Genomic DNA, 24045 nt, shown 5'->3' with positions numbered 1-24045 from the left:
AGTCTCTGAAAATGGGCGCGGTTGCTCATGTCTTATGTGCTTTGACCAGAGTCTCTCCATATTGCAAAATGTTATTAAACTCACTTCAAATCATGCTCACTGAGGTGTTTGCAGGTTTTATTTAAAATTTCCACAACATAATTCAGCAGGATTCCAATGCTAGATGGCTTTATTGATTTGACTGATATATGATATATTTCAGGGGTGGCCAACTCCAGGACTACTTTTTTGTTTGGAACTTAAAAGGCCCACCAGTTAACCTAACATGCATTTCAAAAGAAGTTGGAAACCTATGGAGGCACAAGGACTACATACAAACTCCACATAGAAAAGTGTTAACTAGGAACCCTCGTGCCCCACATGCATTTTGTGTCATTTGGAGCCATTTTTCTCTGCATGTTTTATCTGCATGTTTACATGACTATAAATAATCAGTTACTGGATTTAGCAAAGAACTAATATATTTGCATTTTCTTCTATTGTTCCGTGTCATCATACTTTTACTCTTTCATGCTTTGACTTATACTGTGTTTGTGAGAGGCAAAACCTTAAAGATGACAAAACAGGATTATTTGACTGTAAACATTTTATATCATTTTGCACAACAGGACATTTTAATCCACTTAAATGTATTAATTTCTCTTTATCTCTTAATGATTCTTCAGTCAATAACTGACTGTTATTGTAAGAATAACATTCAGACAGTCAAACCTCATCTATAACTAAAGTGTTAAACACAGCATCTGTTTACAGTTGTATCTCTTAGCAGATCTTGAAGGATTTCAGTTTAAAGTCTCCTGTGACTCTGATGTAGCTGATGGTACCCATACCAGCACGATTTGGAAACTGGACTTCCTGTCCATCAGGAAGTTCCACTTCAAACGTGTCTTCAGCCAGTTTCAACACAATCTGAAACAGAAGAAAAGTTCATAAGCAAACATTTTTTCCAAAACACAATCAATTCCAACCCAACTTGCATCCCCCAGCTTAATATCTGCAAGAGTATTAGCGTGTTTTTTGTGTTTTATGTGGGTAAACCAAACATCCATTTGATCTAATCAAAAACCTTCTTGTGATATTTATAATACTCAGACACTCAGTACATCATCAATTACTTCGATCACATTCCCTCACCTTGACATCAGCACCCCTCTGTAGGGGGTTGTGAATTTCCCGTTTTTCATCGCCCCAGCAACCAGCAATCTTTGAGTTGCACACCAGCACAGCACCATCAGTGTCATCATGGAACCGAGGATTGAAGTGCAGTGCCAGGTCATCTGCATCACAGCCGAGATCGATCTGGAATCTGTTGATCAGAGGTTGTACAAACTAGGTTTTAATATCAATGGCTTGCAGAGCTTTGAACACATGATCACACAGTGGAGTAAAAGATATAATATAATTTGTAAAAGTCCACTTTGTGCTAGATTAGATTTTCCTACTGCAGGATTAACAGCATATGTAGCTTTCATTCAATTTATATGGTTACCGTACTGAAAAAATAAATGTTATGAGTTTTGTTAGCTTACCTCTCTGCATCATGCAGAATTACCCCTTTTATTTTCAGCTCATCTCCGGCTCTCAAATCCACATTCTTCAGTTCAAGTTCCTGAACACATGATTAGAATATAATCTGAAGAAGTCTTGAGAATGAAATAACTTTGCATTTTCAGTTTTGCAAATAATTTATTAAAGGGTAAAATGTAGTTAATTTGTTGACATGTTGGCATACACAAACCTAAGCTTACCATACTCATACTGGTTGCTGGTGAACAGTCCTGGATGATGGAGTTTCAACAGAGGTACAGTCTACCGTGCCGGGAGAAAAAAAGGTAAATTGGGTAACTGTGAATTCTAGTTTATTTATGATGCAAGACATGAGTTTTAGTAAGATTCTCTTTTTACACTGACTCATTCAACATCATACTATATTCAGTACAAGCACCACTCTGTTTAATCACCTGCAACAGCAAATTAGTATAAGAACAAATTAGTGTGATTTTTGTATTTTTCATTGGAATTCATTTTGCATATTAATGAGTGCCTTCAATATACTGCAGATGACTCTAGAACAAAATAATCTATACTAGTGCACCATACACATGCAATAAGTCTATTTCGCAACAATTGTTTTTGTATGCTTGACATTTAAAATGATCTACAAACAAGATCATTAGTGAAATGTTCACTTTTTCCATCAAAACAAATCTGTAATAATATTATATTTGACAAATTTCATGCAGGTGCAGGTTGACACTCTAACCACTGGATGGCAGTAAAACGCGTAGTCTAAATTAGAAACAAGCGACTCATGGAAGGACTTTGATTAAATCTGCTAAAATACAATTACAGTGTTTTCATATGAGCTGATGAGAAGTTTAAAAGAAATAATCTGTATCATTTACACTGAGGAATATGGAATTATAGACTGTAAGAAAAAACTAGAAAATGATCATCCAGTCCTTCCTTTTGTAATACGTTTTAACAACAACTTCCGTCATCCTGCCGGAAGTGACAAAATAAAGTAAATAGAAGCTGTCTTTAGATCGAGAAGTTGAGGTAATTGCGAATAAAAAGGGGGATTCAACAAAAGATATTTTGATTTCATGCACACTGAATAATATCTTTATGACGACTCTGTGCGACGTCTAAGAAAGGTAAATTGTTAATGGCCTGCTGACATTTCAGGGGACAACATTAGCTAAATGCACCTGCTATTAGCCTACAGGCTAGCAGCTAATAATCCAACTTCCTTACTGACCTCGGTCGCTGTAATGAAATCTGACAGTGACTGGTTTGGGTGTGCATGCAGATATATTAAGTGCAACAGTTACATTAATTAAAACGTATTTAAATGGTTGTTGTTAGGATGTTAGCATGCACTGCGGGTTACCAGCTGTTTGCTCTGCTCCAGCGTTTCCTCACTGACTCCACAGCGATTAAATTTGCCGCATCAGGAAAGCAAAGCTGCCAATTTTGGTGATTTTCCGATAGTCCATCTGACTATAAACTACTTTTAAATTCACCGGTAGCTCAAACTCTTAAACGTGTTCTGATTGTCACTCTTTTAATGAGCGTTTCTTTGGTTTCTGATCACTAGATCCAGTTAAAACCTTTGATTTCTGTTTTATTGTACTCTCTCGCAGGTTTCACAGGGACAGGAGTGACGCTGTCCTACAATGTTCACAGATATGGACTATGAATTGGAAGAGGACAAACTGTGAGTGATTAATGAGCTTTCTCTACCCATTCCGAATCACATATGATTGCCATACATTATTAAACATCTACAACGGTAACTGATGGGGTGAATGCCTTGATATAAACTGTGATATAGTTCCCTCATCACAGAATGTCCCAGAATAAGCTGAACAAAATGCTTCAAAGCTCAATTAGTGTGTTTTTTTTCTCTGTCTTAACAGGGGGATACCAACAGTGCCTGGGACTGTGACTCTAAAGAAAGATGCTAATAATCTTATAGGCATCAGCATTGGTGGTGGGGCTCAGTACTGTCCTTGCCTCTACATTGTTCAGGTGCACACAGAATAATTTATTATGACTTTATTTATTAACATGTCATCGATCACCAGAAGTTTCCATCATGCTTTAAATGTTATAAGACTGTAAACTGTCTCAGTTTGCTGCTGTTTAGCATACGGGTCATTAAATGCAGCTTATCGCCTCTTTTTCAGGAAAAATAACTGTACTTTGTCACGGTACATTTTTAAAATGCGGTTGCTGTTGCTTTGCAGGTCTTTGATAACACACCAGCAGCTTTGGATGGGACGCTGGCAGCAGGTGATGAAATCACAGGTGTGAACGGGAAAGCAGTCAAGGGCAAAACTAAGGTGGAGGTGGCCAAGATGATTCAAGCTGTGCAGGTACACCGACTCTGAAAGTGGTTATTAAACACTCAGCATTACTCTACTGACCATAACTGCTATTTAACATTGAATATTACCAGTGTGACAAAAATGCACACAGTTTAGAATAATAATACAGTCATTTGTGCTTCTGTAGCTACAAAAACTCTCACCATCTCCATACACACTGAAGAAAAAGATGCATTTGACTGATAGCTTTATTAGCCTTTTCAGATTTTTGGTAGTTGTTGTGATGTGATGATTATTTCCATGGATTATTTTGAATAAAGTAATAGTGTCATTGCAGTGAAAATCTTACGACAGCCTTGTTGAAATAATGATGTTAACATGAGCCCTATTATTAAACTCTTGTTTTTAACTTTTTAAACCTAAAGACAGCGACTCTTCATACTCACCCTCACCTCTGATGACCAGTGCCCCATAATGAAGAAAAAAAAAGAACCAAACCACAGCTTTACTTGCATGTTGAAACACTGTGTGTCATTTAAAAGAAATTTTGAAAAGAATTCAAAGATGACTCACTTTTTTATGTCCAGCACAGTCCAACAGTTAGTGAGATATGAGTGTAAGCCCACCTTCCCACTGTAGACAGGACACTGTAGGAGTGACTTCACTGGTTTGCTAAGCTGTGCTGAAGAGGTCGGGACAATAGCCCGTAGCATGTGGCGTACCATCACCGGTGAATAGTGGCGCTGTTGTTTTTGGCATCTTTTGTTCACAACCCAAAAAATTCCATGACTTCCTGCGTGGTGGGATAAAGATGGGGTTCAGTGTGGGATTAAAAGGATTAGGTGGTGTTGCTGCTGCCCGTCACTGAAAATACATTTCACACTTAGCACTATAAATGTTGCACATTATTAATTTTAACTTATCTACTAAGGTGAAATGTTACTTTCTTTGAAGCATGCATAGCAGTGCTTTGTACTGCATTCTTGCATAATCTCAACAAAAGCTAAAACAGTTCTATTTCTTATATTTAGTACTGCTGCAATAGATGCTCTTCCTTTCACCATCCTATATTTATTTATTTGGTTCATTTAACTGTTGATCCTATTTTCACAGGGAGAGGCAGTGATCCACTACAATAAGCTGCAGGCTGACCCAAAACAGGGGAAGTCTCTGGACATAGGTATTTATGTTTATGTTACTTCCTTTGAAGCGTGCACTGCAGTGCTGTGTACTGCATTCTTGCAGAATCTCAACAAATCTTTTTCACTGCTGCATTAGTTTGTATTAAACATTGATATTTTATATGTTTCAGTGCTGAAAAAAGTCAAACATCGACTCGTAGAGAATTTGAGCTCAGGAACAGCGGATGCTCTTGGACTCAGTCGAGCTATTCTATGCAATGGTAAGCCTGCTAGGATGGTAACTGCAGGTTTGTTCATATCTACTTAGATTTAACTCATTCTTCTTTACAGATGGACTTGTCAAAAGACTGGAAGAGCTGGAGAAAACGGCAGAGCTGTACAAAGGTAAAGAGTGATAAGATTCTTTTCCTAAACAAGTTAATCATGTAGTGTGAAAACTCCATAATCACAGATATGAGAGAGCTTTTAATCCACAGAGACGCTGTTGTTCTCTGTTTGCGTTGCAGGGCTGATGGAGCACACGAAAAGACTACTGAGGGCGTTTTTTGAGCTTTCTCAAACCCACAGAGGTCAGTCACTATATCCAAAATCACAAACGATAAAAACAGTATTACACCAGTGGAATAATCCACTCTCACCCCCAAGCGAAAGTTTGCTGTTGTTTTTTTTGTTTTGTTTTTTTCCCCAATAAAGGCTAAAACCTGGTGGAGCTTTTAGTTGAAACGTGACCATAAAATGAAGAAAAATGTCATGTTTTCATACAATGTCTGCTTGCTGGTGGAGTTGTATTTAATACTTTTTGTTTTCTAACTTTAGCAGATCTTTGCTCGTAGCTATATCTGAGCGGTTTCTGGTTTTGTCCCTTTGCAGCATTTGGAGATGTGTTTTCTGTCATCGGGGTACGAGAGCCCCAGGCTGCTGCCAGCGAGGCTTTTGTGAAGTTTGCTGATGCTCACCGCAACATTGAGAAATACGGCATTCAGCTACTAAAGACCATCAAACCTGTAAGCACAGATTTAATTTATGCTTTGAGTCATTCATTGTACTAAAAGTGCACACATCAGTTAAAAACATTCATTTTAAAGAAAGCTTTGGAAAAAAAAGTCAGGCTTATACTGTCTGTGTATACTTTATATTGTGTTCTTTAAATCTGTCAGAGTGAAATTTATTATGTAAGATGTCAGTTTTCCAGTGGATGTTAGATTTTAAAGTCTCTCTCGTTTTGCAGATGCTCCATGATCTGAACACGTACCTTAATAAGGCCATACCAGACACCAAGCTCACCATCCGCAAGTACCTGGATGTGAAGTTTGAATATCTGGTGAGACCTGCGGTGCTGTCACTCCTTTTACTGAAGTTCACTGTCAGCCTGTAGGTTGAATAACAGGACGGGTTTTTTGTGTCTTTCAGTCATACTGCTTGAAGGTGAAGGAAATGGATGATGAAGAATACAGCAGCATTGTGAGTCACAATTTTTACTGATTTAATTATATCAGTATGATATTGACAGTTGATGTAAAACTGACATTTTGATTGCAACATTTTCTTCCTGTTCAGTGTGTCGGATTATTCTTCTATGAGGAAAAATTTGACCCCAGGAAAAATGTAACCAAAACCTGCTACTTTTTGAACGTTCTAAAGCAGAAAGATGAAAACATTAGAAAAACTGACTGTAAGAAGATGGAACATCACATTTGTATCTGCAGACTCTAATATAGATGCCCATCTTTAATTATCATGATGTTCATTATGTTTCTCTCTCTAGTTATAGGGATGGTACCTTGAAATATGAAGCTGCTTGAGATGACTGCGTTTAATCATGTTCTGTTTTGTACACAGTTGTTAGATTAGAGTCAGACTCGGTGATAACAGGTGTTCTTTTTAAAAGGTGTAGATATTTACCATCTCAGCATGACTGCCTCTATATCCTTCATACTCACAGTCAAACTTTAGTTCACCACACTGATGCAGACTTAGCAAGTGCAAGTTTTTTTCTCTCATTTTCCCATAAGCACTCTGGGGAAGAACTGGCTATAAGCTTTCCTTGGATTTCCGCAGCTGAAAACATGTTTAATATGAACCAGTAAATCCTATTTTCCTTCTCACAGGCCATGGGGGAGCCTCTGTACCGCGTCAGCACTGGTAACTATGAGTACCGTTTGGTGCTTCGGTGTCGGCAGGAAGCCCGTGCCCGCTTTGCCAAAATGAGGAAAGACGTCCTGGAGAAGATAGAGCTGCTGGATCAGAAACACGGTCTGTTCTTGCTGTTTTTCACCTTTAGCTATTCCCTCCTCTGTCCTCCGTGGCCTGTAAACAGATGCTGAGGATTTAGTAGCTTCAACATGTTGCTTTTGTTTTCTTTCTTTCTCGTCTCCAGTTCAGGACATCGTGTTCCAGCTGCAGCGCTTCGTGTCGGGAATGTCACATTACTACAATGACTGCTACGCCATCCTGAAGGAGGCAGATGTGTTCCCCATCGAGGTGGACCTCTCCCGCACAATGATCAACTACAGCAGCCAGCCGTTCTCCTACACAGACGAAGACGAGGAGGAAGAGGGAGGCGGAGAGGGAGGAGGAAGCAGTGCTGGCAGACAAGCAGAAAACGGAGCGGAGAAGCTGATTGATGACGAATGAGAATGCCTGCATGCGTTTGTGTTTACCATCAGTTACATTTAATGTCTACACACTCAGCAGGCAGTGATCCTTGCAGCAGAAAGCAGCTGCAGGAACGGTTAACACTGTTCACACAGAGAGGAATACTGATTAGAAATGCTGCTATGATACTGTATGTGGGCGTTTTTACAGTTGTTTCTGTGGATTGTTAAAAATTCTATAGCTTTACGGTTACTTTATGATATTATTTACATTTGCAAATTTTCACTTAAAAAAAATCATTTATGGTGTCTCATAAGGTCATCACTGAAGGAGTGTGAGGGACACAATCAATTGAATGAAGCTTTATTTTGTTGTGAGTGTTGTGTTTGGGCTTTAATGTTTCAGACTGGGATCTGTAAGCATATGAGGTGTGCCTTCTTTGCTCTCTGTACAGTGAAGTGTACTGGGTCTGAGCTGTTTCAGTGTGGATAATATTTATTTTCTTTGCTGCAGAACCTGCTGCATCTTTGACGTTTATTTGTTTACCTGCTTGAAATGATATCACACTCTAAATGTTTGTCACTGCAGAGAGAAATTCTCAGTGCAACAAACCACTGGATAATTTTACAACATGTCAGGGTGTTTGTTACATTCAGCCTTTTTCCTCCATCTTTGCACATTTTAAGTTGTCCGACCGAGGTTCTTTTTTTTCTTTGTCTAAGGTGTCTGTTTTATCTTCTCGGGCAGCATGCTTCAGGTGGAGTGTTCACATTCCCCTCACTACATTTGCATTCCAGCTGTGCCCTCACAGTATGATGAAGAAACTAAATGGATGCACAGCTTCACCGTGTTGTAAAAAGGAGTTTTAAAAAAACACTAGAAGTGTGTAGAAAAAGAAAAGAGGTGTAAAAGCTCTTGTACTTACTGTTTTATTTATTGTGTTTATCAAATTATATCTGAAAATTTATTAAGGAAAAGTTAATCTGATAGTTTATTAAACTGTTCCAAAACCTATCACTAGGGGGCAGTGTCGCATCAGCTCTTAAATGTTTCTTTTTGTTTCTCTGAATGCAAAAAAAGGGACCCATTGTTTGTGTTTCTTGATTTTCTTGGTTGGTTGCTTCGTACTACGTCATAATGACTTTTCGGAACTTGACTAAATATATGATCATTTTAATGAATATGCTGTCAGTTTATTTTCTATTTTAACTTTCTTTTACCTCGATAGGGTCTGTTGCCACATGAATTGCGCAGATGCACTGTCCGTGACATTGTAATATATCAAATAAAGTAAATCCAAATATAAAGGAGGGTTGTGTGTTAAATATAAGAATGTAATCTCGAAGCCTCCAATGGACATGAATATGGGGCTTTTGCTTTCAGTTGTAAAACGGAACGGAAACATGCCAGCTGCGCAGAAAGAATTCTCTTCGCTGTAGACGCGTCATGTTACTCTGAACTAAACCTTCGAAAAGCCCAAACACGACTCCGGACTCAGGCTCCGGTACCTGCGATATGAAATCGTCGCAGGGTGATTGTTATGATCTCTAAACAGTTTCCTGTGAGAGTCACAAAGCCATACAGCCCCAGTGGCCTAATGGATAAGGCACTGGCCTCCTAAGCCAGGGATTGTGGGTTCGAGTCCCATCTGGGGTGAAAAGTTATTTTCTTTCTTTCCTTGTCTCAAAACTAAAAACCATGTGCTCTTGTTTACCAACTATCTTAGTTGTTCCAGCAGCTTGTCTCGAAGTGTTTTCACGTGTGCGTACTGTTCCCTTTTTCCGCTCTTGGCCGCAGCCAATCAGGAAACTGAGCTCGCGTCACCTTTGGACTTTCTTTGCATAGAAAAGACAGATTTCCTCTTTACCCGTGCCACTTCTGTTCGAACCATTTCTATGTCCCGCAGCAGTTTTAGTTTTTAGCTCCATTCTCGCAGACATGTCTCCACTAAATTGGTTACATGTCTGTCTTTTATTCATCGTGGCTGCGACCTTCGCCTCTGCTGACAGTAAGTAGGACATGTACATGAGAAGTCACTGGTGATTGTTTAAGGATCTGAAGAATCAGAATCAGAATGTCTTTATTGTCATTGTCGCAGGTACATCCAAAATAAAAGTGGTATCCGATCAGTGCATCATCCATAGAAATATAAAAATCTAAATTAAAACAATAACATTTAATTAAATCACTAAATAAAATAAATAAAGTGCTAATAAGAATAGTATGAGCAAACATTCCCACACACATGCTTCAGTCAGTGCATAGATCATTTCAAGATTGGCGTGATGGACATTTTTTAGTAGCAGCATTCAGACATGTTATTGCGGTTGGGTAAAAGCTGTGTTTGACTCTATTTGTCCTTAAACTAATTGCTCTGAACTGTTGCCCTCGGGCACACAGTACAAACAGGGAGTGTCCAGGGTGTGAGGTGATACAGTGATCCTTTGGTCGGTATTAAACTTTCATTTTTGTTTGCACCCATTAATTCATCAGAACAATATAGAGGAAAAGATTTCATAAGTAAAGGAGCTGGGATCTGTGCTTTTTGTTTATATTTTCATTGTGTTGATGTCTTCTCAGAGCTGACAGCAGCCACTGTGTACTGGGACCCCGATCACAAGCTTGTCAAGTTAAAGGAGGGGGTGATGGAGGTCGAGGGGGATGCTTACGGGTTCCTGAATGACACCCTATCCAGTACAGGCTGGAGTGTCCTTGAGATCCGAGCAGGGTATGGAGAGACTCCTGAAACGGATGAGATCACTTTCTTCCTGGCTGGCTACCTCGAAGGCTTCCTGACCGCCCAGTAAGTGCTGCCAGTTCTTATTCTTTCACTCAAATTCTGAGTCTGGGCATTTTGTATTCATTCTTATACTTGTACTCATTCTTCCTTTTCTTCCCGAGGCAGATGATGGACCACTACACCAACATGTACCCGCAGCTGATCACCGAACCAAAGATGCTCGACCCAGTTAAGAAATTTATGGAGTGAGTCTGTTCCCTTTTCCTTTTAGAGTTACAACCCGAGCAGCAGAAATGTCACATCTACTTCACAATCTGTCATCTTTCATATCCTCTTCTGAAAAAAGTTCAACCAAACATTTAAGCACTCTCAGCGTTGGCATTCAGCCACTCTTGACCACAACAGAGGTGTGGTCAAGAGGCAGGGGAGAAATATAGGAGGGGTGGAGAACGAACTTAACCTGTGTGTCTATTGTCTTGCGTAGTTTGGGAGATGATGATGGGTCGGGTGGGCTGCTCCGGGTTCTGTGGGCCCTGGTCCGGATGGGCCTGGGCCCCCTGGCCTTTGTGGATTCCAGAGAGCGGGGATGCCTCCTTGGGCTCGGTCCACTCTGGCGCAGCTGGCTGCTGGCAGAGCCCACGGACATGCTCCTGGATGTCCTTCATGCCCTGGGGGACGGGGGTATGGCTCCCCACACCCTCTAGCAGATCGTTTAATGGAGAAACCTTTTGAATACAAGTGTGCTCATCCACACAGGTCGCGGACAGGTGTACACACGGGGGTTCACAAACACAAACTACACCTTTCTTGGCAAAAGCACATTGTGCGCTGTCAGTCTTGCGTGCTCCACAATAACATTCAACATATACGGTTACTTACACTTAGCCAGATTATTGCGACGGTGTCGTATTTATTATATTTGCTCTCTTTTTTACTTGTTTTCTTTTTTTCTCTTTTTTTCCTTCTCTCAACAGGTGATCCAGATGATTTTTTTTAAGTGCCCTTTCTCACTTTCCCGCTTCACCTCTGTTTTTCGTTCCCTCCCTCGCTCACTCCCTCTCTTTCTTTCTTTTTTCCTTTCCTATCCCCCAGTCATGTCTGTCCCATCTGTAAAACTGAAAATAAAATAAAATAATGAATAATAATAATGAAGGTCATTAAAATGGACCAATACAGCAAGCCTGTGATGACCCACTTGGCAAAGTAAATCTGTTGGGCATCTTTCTTGGCCTTCAGACAGTAATTCTGACAGCTAAAGAACCAAACGGGATGGGCGGAAAAAAAGACCATGTTGCAGAGTTAAGAACATTTTTGATCAGGTTTTTCTACTGATGCAGTATTACGGTGGGGTTTTTGTAAAGTAGCATTTATCTGTTTAGTTAAATGTCAGTCTAAATATGATTCTTGTACGTTTAGGGAGCAGGACTCATGGGTCAGACAGAAGGTGAACAAGAGCGCCGATCCTCTGTGGAAACACGCCGGCTTCATCATGGCTCAGCTGGACGGATTGCAGGCAGGAGTGGCAGCGTGGGCCAAGAAGCAAGGTAAGAAGGTAGGATAGCCGTTTGGCTGGATTTTTGTCCCACAAAAACGCAACAAAACACAAGAATGTTAAAAAAAAAATGCTAACAAATAAATCTGCACTCTGAAATGCAGAAGCATCAACCAATAATTTCATATCAGGTTTTACAGGCTTAAGTCATGTTAAATATAAAAAGTAGAAGTAATAGTACTTAAGAAGATTTTCATAAATATGCTATAGAGCCAATAGTGATATTAATGGCAGTAAAAGTAATACTACATACCAGCAGTTACTACTTCAAATAATTTATTTGTTTAAAGAATCCACTTTGATTTGCTGTAAGATGTGAATTATTTTTAATATTTTATTTTCTCATAATTAATTATTTTGTAGCTTTTATTCTGTGTTTTGTTTTGTTTTTGATAAATGGCCGTCTCACATCAGGGGCAGCAGCAGTGTTTGTTTGCATTTGCTGACCAGCTGTTTATCTGTTGTCCTTCCCAAAGCCGCTGACGCTGTTTGACGTCCAGTTCCTGAACGCGGTGGGAGACCTGCTGGATCCAGCCCTGGTCCCCAGCTCCTACCCTTCACTCAGAGACTTCAAACTTCCAGGGATGGGTCACTGCTCTGCACTCATCAAGGTCAGAGGTCAAAACACAAGTTAATCACAGACTGTATATAAAAGATGGATATAGAGACCAAAAGTGAAGCTAGCGATTCCTAAAATCAACTCTCTCTTTCTTCTGGTTGCAAAAGGAAGTCTGACTTCCTATGAACAGTGTTGGGGAGTAACGGAATACATGTACCGGCGTTACGTATTTAAAATACAAAATATGAGTAACTGTATTCCATTACAGTTACCGTTTAAAAAGGTGGTATTCAGAATACAGTTACTTTGTTGAAATAAAGGGATTACACGGCGGTCTTTTCCCGTTTCATATGTTAGGCTATGCCCTTTCTATTTTTGGTAATTCCACGCTGGTGGAAATAAATAAAACACACATTAAGAGGCTCTAATACCTGTGTCTCCATCTCGCGGCCCATGTCACCTCTATTTGCGGCCCACATAATGACGTGATGAAATATTTTTAAAATTATTGTTCAACAAATTATTTAATATGAAGGCAAAAGGTAGAGTGTTACAGGTATAGCCCTAAAGAATGCCTTTCTCTGTCTCTCGTTAGCAAAGTTGACCCAGACAACAAAGTAAAGCTAGTTTTTGGCTACAAGCCCGACACGGAGCCCAACGCATTAGCCAGACGTCCCTTTACTACGGTTCGGAGCCGCGGACCTGTTTTATATATGTGCGGAATAATTTTATATACGAGATCGCTGCAGAGAGTGCAGCCTTACCTAATGTCCACCCTACTGTTACTCATTTTATATTAAGATTTAAAAATCTAGTTAGTATTTGTATGGCGAGTAGCCTTCAGTAATAGTAATAAATCACACAGCAATCGTACATTCATGTAGTTGTAAAAAGCTTGATAATATATTGAGTAATCCAAAGTATTCAGAATACGTTACTCTCATTGAGTAACGTAACGGAATACATTACGAAATACATTTTGGGGCATGTATTCTGTAATCTGTAGTGGAGTACATTATAAGAGTAACCTTCCCAACACTGTCTATGAACTCCGTAAACATCTTACTTTTCAGTTCCTTCTCTCAGTCGCTGGTTTCAAGTCTTGGTGAATACATCAAAATGTTCCGTTTCTGCAACATAAAACGAGCAGTTGATAAGTTCACTTTATGAAGATGTGGTGTCTCCTCTTGCTCATCAAGTTTGAGGGGGAAAAAATATGGCAACCGATAAAATGCCAAACCCGAGGATCTAAAACACAAGTCTGCGCACTGCTTACAGTGGCCATCTTTTATTTACAGTCTACGATCCTGATCAGGCTCTTATTCTTATTAGATATTATAAAAAATGCATACAACACGAAAAGCAGCTGATGTATATGAGTAGTTCTTCAAATTTTCTTCACAGCAAATTAGTAATGCTTCACTGACATCATAGGTGTGCAAAATAAGAAGAACAAGAAACTACCAGTGAAGAGCAAATTTCCTGTGTAATCGAATGTGCTGGTGCATTAGTGCAGTAACGCATTATTCATCTTTATTTCATATTTAAAGAAACTAAGTTTAACTTTCAGTGTCATAATTAAATCAGGGGACAGTTTTGTACACAGAGGTGCATATTCTAAAATCTGTAACTTCAAAGTGTTTTTTGCACGGCAGCTTTAACAAATGTATGTTTGTGCTAAATAACAGCCCAAATTTAAAAGTCCTATAACGTCACCTGTCCTGACTTTTGTTCTGTCTGTTTTGTTGCTTTTGTTGAATGGACATTCTTGAATTTAAGTTTATTATCTAACTAAACCAATGTTATTATGTTGGTTAAGCTACATAACTGTTGGACATGACGCAGCTACATAACTGTTGGACATGACGCAGGATTGTCTCATTACTGATTTCTGTCATCATCTTTAGATGCTGCCGGGGTACGAGAACCTCCTGTTCGCTCATTCCAGCTGGTACACGTACGCTGCTTCGATGCGGATTTACAAACACTGGGACTTTCACATCAGCGAGCCCCATACAGCCACTGGAAAACTATCCTTTAGCAGCTACCCTGGTATATAAGAAAGCAAGAGCATCAGTGAAATTTTTTTACAATCTTTTAAAACGATGTCCTATCCAAGACAGGCAGCATTACAATCAGTAACTGCACAGACTAGTACAACACAGATGAAAATACACAGCAAAAAAAAACTAAAACTATAGTCAAAGGAGCTTGCAAAGAAAAGCGTCTGGACTTCTTTAAGTTACTTGAAGACGTTTCACCTCTCATCCGAGAAGCTTCTTCAGTTCTAAGGTCACTGCGCACATTAACGCTGTGGATAAAAACATCAAGTTCACCAGGGAAGACACAAAGGACAACTGTTTGCCTTTCCTGGACTGCGCTGTGCACATTGAAGAGAACGGCAAACTCAACATCGAAGTTTACCGGAAGCCCACACACACGGACCAGTACCTCCTCTTTGACTCCCATCACCCTTTGGAACACAAACTTGGAGTAATTAGGACCCTACACCACCGGGCAGAACATGTTCCCTCTAAGCCTGAAGGAAAAAAGAAGGAACACACACATGTAAAGGAAGCACTCAAAACATGCGGCTATCCTAAATGGGCGTTCTTAAAGTCAGCAAAGAGGCACAGAAAAGAAGACCAGACACCAGCGAGGGAGGATAAGAAGGACAGACGCAACAACATTGTCATCCCCTATGTAGCCGGTGTATCAGAAAAACTTAGGAGAGTTTTCTCCAAGCATGACATCCCGGTGCATTTCAGACCCAGCAACACGCTCAGACAAAAACTGGTTCACCCGAAAGACAAAACGCCAAAACACAGACTTAACAATGTGGTGTATGCTGTACAGTGCAGCGAGGAATGCCCAGACCTCTACATTGGAGAGACCAAACAGCCACTTCACAAGCGCATGGCACAACACAGAAGAGCCACCTCCACAGGACAAGACTCAGCAGTCCATCTGCATCTTAAGGATAAAGGACACTCTTTCGAGGATGCCAATGTTTACATTTTGGACAGAGAGGACAGATGGTTCGAAAGAGGAGTGAAAGAAGCCATCTATGTCCACTGTGAGTGACCATCTTTGAACAGAGGCGGGGGTTTACGACACCAACTCTCTGCCATCTATAATCCAGTTTTGAGATCCCTTCCCAGACGCCTTAACGCCCACTCACATCCTGGGCCATCTGACCTCAGGAATTCGCATGATAAGGTGGGGCCAGGTTTCACAATGAACACACCCGAAACTCTGGCTGATTGGGACCCACACCCAGTTTCACACCTTGGCTCAGGCGATTAGAGGATCATCAGGGGGTCCTTTTGTCCCTCTGTGGGGGGATACTCCCACTAGGTTTATATCTGGGACTCTCCACCATTTGACCTTAGAACTGAAGAAGCTTCTCGGATGAGAGGTGAAACGTCTTCAAGTAACTTAAAGAAGTCCAGACGCTTTTCTTTGCAAGCTCCTTTGACTACGATGACCTGGATGACTGAGAACCTTCACAGACACACTAAAACTATAAGAATGTAAAAGCGATGGAGTAAAATACAAACAAAACCAACATTTATGAACTGCTGAAACAAACATAAATAAAAGTAAAAGTCACTGAGTTTATTGAATAGTACTGTGCTGTTAATATTCATGCAGTACATTTGTAGTAGCTGCCTCCAGGTCAGTTAAAGACGCCTTAAATGAAGTGCGCTTAAGTTTTAGATTTTTGCTGATGATTCCACTTCGTAATTCAGTCAGTGTCAGCCATCTCCAGAAGGCCAACCATTCATTCTGCTGTCTCTGTATAACAATTTTGGTTATCTCGCCCTCTTCACACATGGCACACATGCAAAAAGAACATCATTATGGAAGAAGATCATCCATAAAGCTCATGTTTGTAATGTGGCTTGTTTGTGGCTTCAGGGTTCCTGGTGTCGCTGGATGACTTCTACCTCTTGGGAAGTGGTCTGATGATGACGCAGACGACCAATGTTGTCTTCAACTCATCCCTTTTTGACACAATCACCCCAAATAGCCTACTGGCCTGGCAGAGGGTCAGGCTGGCTCACAGTTTGGCAAAAACCGGAGAAGAATGGGCCAAAACCTTTTCCATGTATAACTCTGGTGAGCATGTCTGCCTTATGTACATGGATCTTTATACACGAAGCACAGAAACTGTGCTGTGTTTTGATAGAAAATGCTAAATCATGCTCAGGCCTCTTTATTAAACTTTTTTCTCTTCCATAAATCCACCTGCAACTTTTACAGGAACCTACAACAATCAGTACATGGTGTTGGACAGAAGCAAAGTGAAGCTGGGCCACAGTCTCGACGATGGTGCGCTGACTGTGGTGGAGCAGATCCCCAGCTTGGTGGAGTACTCGGACCAGACACAGACTCTGCGCAGAGGCAGCTAATCATTTTCTACATTCAATTGTATTTTGTATTTTATTTCATTTTTAGACTTTTCTGTGATTTTGTCACCACATCCATTTCTTACAGGTTATTGGCCGTCCTACAACATTCCTTTCCATCGGAAGATCTACACAATGAGTGGTTACGTAGAAATGTGGGAGCAGTACGGAGAGGACTTCTCCTATGACCTCTGTCCCAGAGCCAAGATCTTTCGCCGTGACCAGTGTGGCGTTAAGGACCTGGAATCCTTGAAGCACATCATGAGATTCAATGGTGTGTGGCTCCATCTCAGCTTCTTAGTTTTAGCTCATTCTGCTGACTCTTTGTATGTTGCTGTTTCATAAGCTAGATTTTTGGCTGCAGTACACTTCATTAGTTACATCTTGTTAGAGGCACACATTCAACAAGCTGCTGGATTCAAATCACATCTAGTGGATAAAGTGACACTGGAGGCCACTTCAGTACTTTTTTGCTTGTTTGTGTAAATTGTCACTTTCAAAAAGGCAGTTTGAGATAATCTGAGCTTTGCGACATGGTGCGTTATCCTGCTGGAAGAAGCCATTACAAGATTGGTAGACCATGGTCAGTTTGAACTTTATTAGGTTGTCAAGTTACTGGTATTTTATTGTCTGATTAGATATTTTCATTAACAAGTAGTTGAACAAGTGTACCTAATTACGTGGCCTTTTTTTATTTAGCTATTCTGAAGCTCAATTCTCAAGCTTTAGCTTGAGCAAGCATGATATTTTTGGTTTGCTTGTTTTCAGACTACAAGAAAGATCCGTACTCCCAGGGTGACCCTTGCAAGTCCATCTGTTGCCGTAAAGACCTGCGAGGAGAGGATCCTTTACCAGGAGGCTGCTATGACACTAAGGTATTCCCAGAGCGCCACAATAGCCTTTTCATCAGTAGCAGTCATGCAGGTTTCATGAATTCAGATGCTTTTAAGCTCTACCCAGCTTTCTACTTGTTGGCGTCTTTTTCCCTGTGCAGGTGACGGATTTCCACTTGGCTGGGGATTTCCGTGCGGAGGCGGTGAACGGGCCGACAACGCAGGACGGACTCCCGCCGTTCTCTTGGGACAAATTCAGCAGCATCAGCCACCAGGGCCTGCCACAGTATTACAACTTCACTTTTGTCAAGATGCAGCCCATTCTTTTCAAACCATGAGCATCAGTGTGTGACTGTGTGCGCGCGATAGGGATTCTTTCAGGGTAATGAAGGTCCACAACCATCGGTTTTATCTGTCCTTTCCATTACCATCCTGCAGATGATTTTTTTTTCTACATGTTTACTATTGCATCCATGAGCAGACCTGCTTTTTTCTCCGCTGTCACTTTTTTTATAGGATTTCATTCAACGCTGGTAAACACAGATTTCCGATCTATTTCTAAACACATTTTTTTTTCCCAGGGTGTCCTGTGTGCAGCCATTGGTGCCTTTGACGCTCACAGTAGCTTTATGATATGATAAAATACCAAATCACAAAATCAGCAGATGTGCCACCTTAAAGTAAAATCTTTAGTTTTGATGCTTGAATGTCTTCATATATACAAACACTGTTACTGCAGGAGTAGAGGAAACAATCAGTGCAATGCCGTACTCAGGTGCTGATCATCTCTCATGATCTGATTTTTGTTTGCTGCTTTTTATTTGCTGCCTTTTGATTGTGCTGTGTGAAATTAAAAACCTCTTCTTGTATTTTTGTGTTTCTTTGCATGTCTACGTTATGCCTTTATTCCATTTTTGTTTTATACTTAAACTCTCACAGTCTAGACTTTCAGCTACTCTGGTTTAGTGGATTGTTCATGTGAGTTTGAAGTTTTCATAAATATTTAATGGAAAAGTAAGAAAGCAAGACAATTTGAAAACATGTCTTCATCTGTAGTTGTCATCCGAAAAAAGCGATTTTTGGTATTTGCCTGTAAACGCCTGGCTCTAATCGCCAAACAAGTGAAAATAACGCCATACCGCTTCATAACACTTCTCCCACGTTTTACTTCAAATGGACCAAAATAGTCCACTCCAACAAAGCTTAACAGGGATTTCTCAGGGGTCACTCTGCTTTCATGCAAGTCAGCCATCTGCAGCTGGCCTGCAGCTCCATGAAACCTTCTACAGGCCACACACCTCGACATAATGTTTTTAATTAAAAAAAAACAGCACCAGGAACCCAGTATTTTTGATGCAGCTTTGAGAGTATGTGGTTCTTTTCACCATGAACCACCTCTTTATGAATATGCTTCAGAATTAGATTAGAAATGTGAAGATCTTTGACCTTAAAATCTTATAAATAAAATTTTTTTTAAAGAAATATGAAGATCTTTAGCGATTATGACAGGATGCTTGGAATCTTCTGACATGACAGCTCTACTCAGACGTCCGACAGCCCGCAGCACATCATCCTCCAGAACAGGATTCACCTTATGTATGTGGCTGCTTCGTTTCAAAGTCTCTCCCCTTTGGAGGCAGGAATATCCTTTCGGGATATCTTTTCCTCTGACAGAACTTGATTATTTGCATCTCAGCATCCTCAACCTCTCCCAATGAAAGAAAGCCGTGGCAGAACTCAACCCTATGATGAGCACCTTCAGACTGAGTTGTATCAGATGGAGACTGGAAGTGTGTCTTGTTCTTCCTGCAGTGCAATAGCAAGGTCTTGAACCTCAAAATCCAACCCATCACCCTGATGAGACAAGTCCAGAATGAGGCACAATGGATTAAAAGGGTCAGAGGATGATCATCATCATGTGCTTGTGAGACGTCCATGGCAGCAGACACCTTAACTTCAGGATCTTCATGTTAAAGTTATTGCAAGTTCTAGGTTCACAGGCCAATTGTTCTCTGGCTGTGTAACAAAATGCAGGACCAGATATCCATTCAGTGTCACATAGAAAGGTCTCTGCCTTCTCTGTGTGTCTCGGTGTGTGAAGATGGCGAGTCTGCAGGGTTATGCGTTGTGTTTACATTCCTCCACTGGGAGGCACTAGAAGCCTTGAGGATCTCTGACACTTGGTCCACCACAAAAACACGGAACCTGGAAGTCTCATTATTGATATATTTCAACACTGCAGTGCTGTCTGTCCAAAATACTGACTTTAGAAGAGGTAGTCTCAACTCCCTCCTCCACATTTTATCCTCGCGAACTGCTACCACTGCTGGCATTTCCATGCGTAGGATTGTGACTGGTTTTAAAGGCACACTGGACTTTCCCATTATGAAGGAACTGTGTATCTGTGAGCGACTGGTGTGCAGCAGCAGGTAAGTAACAGCGCCACACCCCTTTCCACTCGCATCTGCAAAGTGATGCAACTGAGCAGTGGCCGTCTCTCCAAAATCAGGTTTTACATTTACAATGCATCTTAAATGCAACTTAAATGCATCTGACTGTAGGCACCACCACAGTCCCAATGCTCCCTCAACAGGTCACGATCCAGGTCTATGACCTTAACTTTCTTTGCTCTTTCCTCCTCAGGTATAACTGCCAGAATGCTGCAGCTATTACTCACTTTGTTAAGTGGAAGCCACCCCTGGCACAGATGTCTCTGAGATCTGAGTAAAGACTGATGGCTTCGTCTTCAGAGCCTATTGAAGCAAGGCAGTCGTCCACATAAAAACTATACAGAATGGTGTCAATCACCTGCTGGCTGAAGTATGCTTTGTTGTCCTCTGCGCATTTCCACAGGGCATAGTTGGCACAGCTTGGAGAGGATGTTGCCCCAAACAAATGAACACCCATCCTGTACTCTTGCATGCTCTAAAGTCATCACCAGGCCACCAGAGAAATATCAATAGGTCAGAATCTTCCTCTGGCACATGCACCTGGTGAAACATAACCTGGATGTCAGACATCAAAACAATAGGCTCTTTTCTGAACCTCGTCAGTACTTCAACCAAAGCATTTGTTAAGTCAGGCCCACTCAGGAGCTGCGCATTAAGAGAGACACCCTGGAATGATGCTGCACAGCCGAAGGCGACCCGCATCTTCTCCTTGGTAGGATGGTAAACCCCATGGTGAGGGATATACCAAAGCTTCCCATCACCAACTCCAGGAGTTTTGAGTCTTCCTTTGACAGACCATCTGCTCATCATGGCTGCTCTCAGGGAAGTCCATCTTGAACTGCTGTTTCCATAGCTTATCCAGTGTGACAGCAGAAACTCTGTTGGCAGTAACTGTTGCCAAACATCCTGTCCTTCCACAGCATTCTCAATTAAGTGGCCCATTCACTGTCCAACCAAGCACAGTCTTAACGGTGAAAGGTCCATCACCGACACTCCGGATGACCTCCAAAGGTTCCAGAGCTCTGGGCATATTCATGCCAATCAAAAGCTCCACACTGGCCTTCATTTCTGGCAAATGAACATGCTTCAAATGTGCAAGTCATCCAGGACCTGTTGATGTGGGACGTTACCAATATCTACAGGCATTTTGTGCTGAGTGAAGAGGTAAGGCATATCACAGTATATGTCACTGTCCGATCCAGCAACTTCAAGTTCAGGTACAATAAAACTGTCCACCACTTTCTCCTGTCCCATAGTGCGCAGGATAAATCTTTGTCTTCCTCCCAGCAATATTCAGCTTGTCCATAAGACCCACTGTACAAAAGGATGCTGAACTCCCTTGGTTCAGAAAGGCAGATGTTTCAACTATTCTTTGACCTCTCTTTGATTTTACTTGAACTGGCATGATGGCAAGCTTACAGTCTTGTTCACTGGTCCCAGTATGACCACTAATCTGGATTGTTATCTGCCTCATTATCAGGTTTGGCTTCATTCTTCTCCTTGTGGTGGATATGGAGTATACTGGCATGTCTGAAACCACACATTTTACATAAAAGACGTTTTCTGCGTTCTTTGCTGATGTGCCCAGTATACAAACAGCCAAAACAGATGCCATTCCTTTTAAGAAACAAAATCTTCTCATTATGAGGTATCTTATCAAGCAGAGCACATGACTGCAGTGTCTGTCCGCCTTTGCAGAACAAACAAGCCTTCACGGTACTGTGGCGATCTTGAGCTCCTGTTTGATTCTGTCTCTTAGCATCAGAGTTGTACCAAAGCTACTCCTTTTAGCTCTTGGATGTGGAGAACGTTTCCCTCCATTGCTGCCCTTGGCTGTTAGATGTGTTGCTGGAACATCACATAGATTTCCAAAGACGGGATCTGTAGCAATTTTAACTTGACACTCAAGGAAGGAAACAATGTCAACGAATCCAGCTCTGCGATGTTGCCTCTCCTGGATGTCACATGCTACTGTTCACCATTTGTCTTTTAACTTATATGTCAGTCTTCTAATCAAAGCAAGCATATTGGCAGGTGTATTTAACTCAGAGAGATCATTAATCTCTTCTATTGCATTGCAGCATCCACGTAGGAACAAACAGTATGCCTGAAGAGCCTTTCCATCTTCTGATCTAATCAGTGCCCATGAGTGAACTTTGATCAAATAAGCAGATGCAATCACATGTCCATTCCCAAAGTGCTCATAAAGCAGAGTCTTTGCCTTTACATATCCAGCACTATCAGACATATGTTGACAGTTTTTAACAAGTTCATTGAGCTGCTCCCGCTCATCAGCGCAAGATGATGCAGGCAGTTGCCAGCATCGCCAGTCGTTTCTTCAATGATCTGTTCAAACGAGCGCATAAAAGCCTGAAAATGTAAAGGATCGCCATCAAAGGTTTGAACCCCCCTTTTGGGCAGTGAAAAGAGACTTTGCTGATTGACCAACATACATTTTAATTTATTTTGTTTTTCCATAATGGACAACAGATTTTCATTGGATACTGGATGAGCAGCTTGTTGATTAGACAAAGATGGAATTGGTCTAAAAGTGTCAGAAGGCCCCATAAGAGCGGGTGCAGGCCTTTTCCTTTTCATATTCTGCTGCACTGTTTTTACTTGAAGCTCTGCATTCCCAGTGATCGCATTACCTTTTGTAAGCGTCTGTGGAACAAAAGTCTCTGCATCCACAATAAGGATTTCAAGCCTGTTTCCTTTCGTTTTAAAATATGATTCTATTCCATTAGATTTCCACAAAGCAACGATCCACATTGTGGAACCAGTTCTCAGCACATTCACTTTTGCAACAGTTGCAGCTATATCTGCTTCAAGCTGAAGTTGTTCTTTCTTTCTCCACACCTGCTCCTCCTGTTCTTAAAGAGAGTGTTTTTCTTTAAGTATATGTTGCTGTGCGAGCAAAGCAGCCATTTCAGCTTCTGCCCTGAGATGTGCAGATGAAGTAGATGATACTCTTGAGCTCGACCTACTGCCTTGATTTGACACAATACGTCATCCTGAACATCATTCTGGGGATTAAGACATAATTGAGGTTCTTTTCCCAATGTGCTCTTGCACCTCCACTTCTCCTCCCAGTGAAGTTTCCAGGCCATCATCTGACTATGCTTTGTCAGATGATGGCCTGCCTGAATGTTTTTCAGTTTCAGCAATCCATATCTTGACATCCTCCATAAACTCTTTATTGTATTTAGCAATGCTTGAGAACCATATATTTTGTGTATCTTTCTCGTTAAATGAGATTAAAGAAAACAGAGACTCATGCAATGCACTGGCATCCTTAAACAAGTGTGTTAACTAATCAAACTGTGATTTAACTTGTGAATAACTTTTATCATCTTTCATTAGCTCTTTAAGAGACATAATCACACTTTTCATTTTGTTTACATGCTTTTTCCGATCTGCTTGGGTGGTTTCAATTTTATTTGCAAAAGCTTTCTCAGTGAGAACAATTAATCTTTTATCCTTTTCAGGTTTTCCAACAACAGATGCAGCTTGCGTACCACTCATTTTAAGCATTCAACATACCACTGTCGCCTTCTCTTTCTCTGTCAGACAAGTCGTTTTTGTGGGTGTAGTGGCGGCGGTGGATGGGCTCGCGACGGCGTTAGAGTCGCCGAGCAGCTGAATAGGGGAATGATGTTGACGCGCCCGCTGTTAAAACGTAAGTCAAAATTCCAATTTAAAACTCATTTATTTGTTATCAAAAATCATTAAAATCCATGGAAAAACGGTGATCAGACATTCCAGACTTGAGCGGTCAGCAAAAGTCGTCTTCCCCCATCACCCGCTCATTCAGAAAGATTCCCTCGGGTGGAGAACAGGTGACATAGTAATCACTACTACTATTACCGACACCACGTGACCCAAAGTTACGCCTATCCAAAACACCAGGGATTGTGGGTTCAAGTCCC

General features: G+C 41.1%; 3 protein-coding genes and 1 non-coding gene across 6 annotated transcripts; 3 read left to right on the top strand and 1 right to left on the bottom strand.

Annotated features, from left to right (window-relative positions):
• Window positions 1-177: 177 nt before the first annotated feature.
• Window positions 178-3158, bottom strand: LOC146388988 (galectin-2-like). Of its 2 annotated transcripts, XM_084926599.1 has the most exons (5): window positions 2894-3158; window positions 1749-1809; window positions 1530-1609; window positions 1135-1306; window positions 181-909 (listed from the first exon to the last, which is right to left on the bottom strand). In XM_084926599.1, exons 2-5 carry the CDS (start codon window positions 1755-1757, stop codon window positions 763-765), a joined length of 408 nt encoding a protein of 135 aa, XP_084782725.1. In that variant the 5' UTR covers window positions 1758-1809; window positions 2894-3158; the 3' UTR covers window positions 181-762. The 2 variants fall into 2 exon arrangements, with proteins under 2 accessions (XP_084782726.1, XP_084782725.1); XM_084926600.1 differs by lacking the exon at window positions 2894-3158 and having other exon boundaries at window positions 178-909; window positions 1749-1775.
• On the top strand, window positions 2467-8877 carry pick1 (protein interacting with prkca 1). 2 transcript variants are annotated; one of them, XM_084926598.1, is made up of 13 exons: window positions 2467-2559; window positions 3147-3220; window positions 3423-3534; window positions 3753-3881; window positions 4947-5013; window positions 5146-5235; window positions 5306-5359; window positions 5482-5544; window positions 5846-5979; window positions 6204-6296; window positions 6386-6436; window positions 7084-7228; window positions 7353-8877. In XM_084926598.1, the coding sequence occupies exons 2-13, from the start codon at window positions 3180-3182 to the stop codon at window positions 7607-7609; spliced, it is 1236 nt and encodes a 411-aa protein (XP_084782724.1). In that variant the 5' UTR covers window positions 2467-2559; window positions 3147-3179; the 3' UTR covers window positions 7610-8877. The 2 variants fall into 2 exon arrangements, with proteins under 2 accessions (XP_084782724.1, XP_084782723.1); XM_084926597.1 differs by having other exon boundaries at window positions 2492-2657.
• A 276-nt stretch (window positions 8878-9153) lies between these two features.
• On the top strand, window positions 9154-9226 carry trnar-ccu (transfer RNA arginine (anticodon CCU)). The gene has a single exon. It is a non-coding gene; the product is annotated as a tRNA-Arg (tRNA).
• Window positions 9227-9490: 264 nt separating this feature from the next.
• LOC146388985 (lysosomal leucine aminopeptidase-like) lies at window positions 9491-18584 on the top strand. Its single transcript, XM_084926594.1, has 11 exons — window positions 9491-9578; window positions 10151-10373; window positions 10472-10555; window positions 11727-11862; window positions 12339-12473; window positions 14329-14473; window positions 16343-16543; window positions 16688-16828; window positions 16922-17107; window positions 17602-17708; window positions 17828-18584. The coding sequence occupies exons 1-11, from the start codon at window positions 9509-9511 to the stop codon at window positions 18002-18004; spliced, it is 1605 nt and encodes a 534-aa protein (XP_084782720.1). The 5' UTR covers window positions 9491-9508; the 3' UTR covers window positions 18005-18584.
• The last annotated feature ends 5461 nt before the right edge of the window (window positions 18585-24045 follow it).

This window comes from Perissodus microlepis, chromosome 4 (assembly GCF_051167445.1).
Source record: "Perissodus microlepis isolate ML-2025 ecotype Zambia chromosome 4, ASM5116744v1, whole genome shotgun sequence".
NCBI lineage: Eukaryota > Metazoa > Chordata > Actinopteri > Cichliformes > Cichlidae > Perissodus > Perissodus microlepis.
This window is presented reverse-complemented; position numbering and strand designations above follow the sequence as displayed.

Bases quoted from the DNA above. Each gene is read 5' to 3' on its own strand.
- LOC146388985 (XM_084926594.1), top strand. From the start codon at position 9,509: ATGTCTCCACTAAATTGGTTACATGTCTGTCTTTTATTCATCGTGGCT. The intron at 9,579-10,150 runs GTAAGTAGGACA...ATGTCTTCTCAG, and splicing joins GACCTTCGCCTCTGCTGACA to AGCTGACAGCAGCCACTGTG. The intron at 11,863-12,338 runs GTAGGATAGCCG...TCCTTCCCAAAG, and splicing joins CCAAGAAGCAAGGTAAGAAG to CCGCTGACGCTGTTTGACGT.
- LOC146388988 (XM_084926599.1), bottom strand. The intron at 1,307-1,529 runs GTAAGCTAACAA...TCTGATCAACAG, and splicing joins ATTCTGCATGATGCAGAGAG to ATTCCAGATCGATCTCGGCT. The intron at 910-1,134 runs GTGAGGGAATGT...CTTCTGTTTCAG, and splicing joins AGAGGGGTGCTGATGTCAAG to ATTGTGTTGAAACTGGCTGA.
- pick1 (XM_084926598.1), top strand. From the start codon at position 3,180: ATGTTCACAGATATGGACTATGAATTGGAAGAGGACAAACT. The intron at 5,980-6,203 runs GTAAGCACAGAT...CTCGTTTTGCAG, and splicing joins TACTAAAGACCATCAAACCT to ATGCTCCATGATCTGAACAC. The intron at 7,229-7,352 runs GTCTGTTCTTGC...TCTCGTCTCCAG, and splicing joins GCTGCTGGATCAGAAACACG to TTCAGGACATCGTGTTCCAG.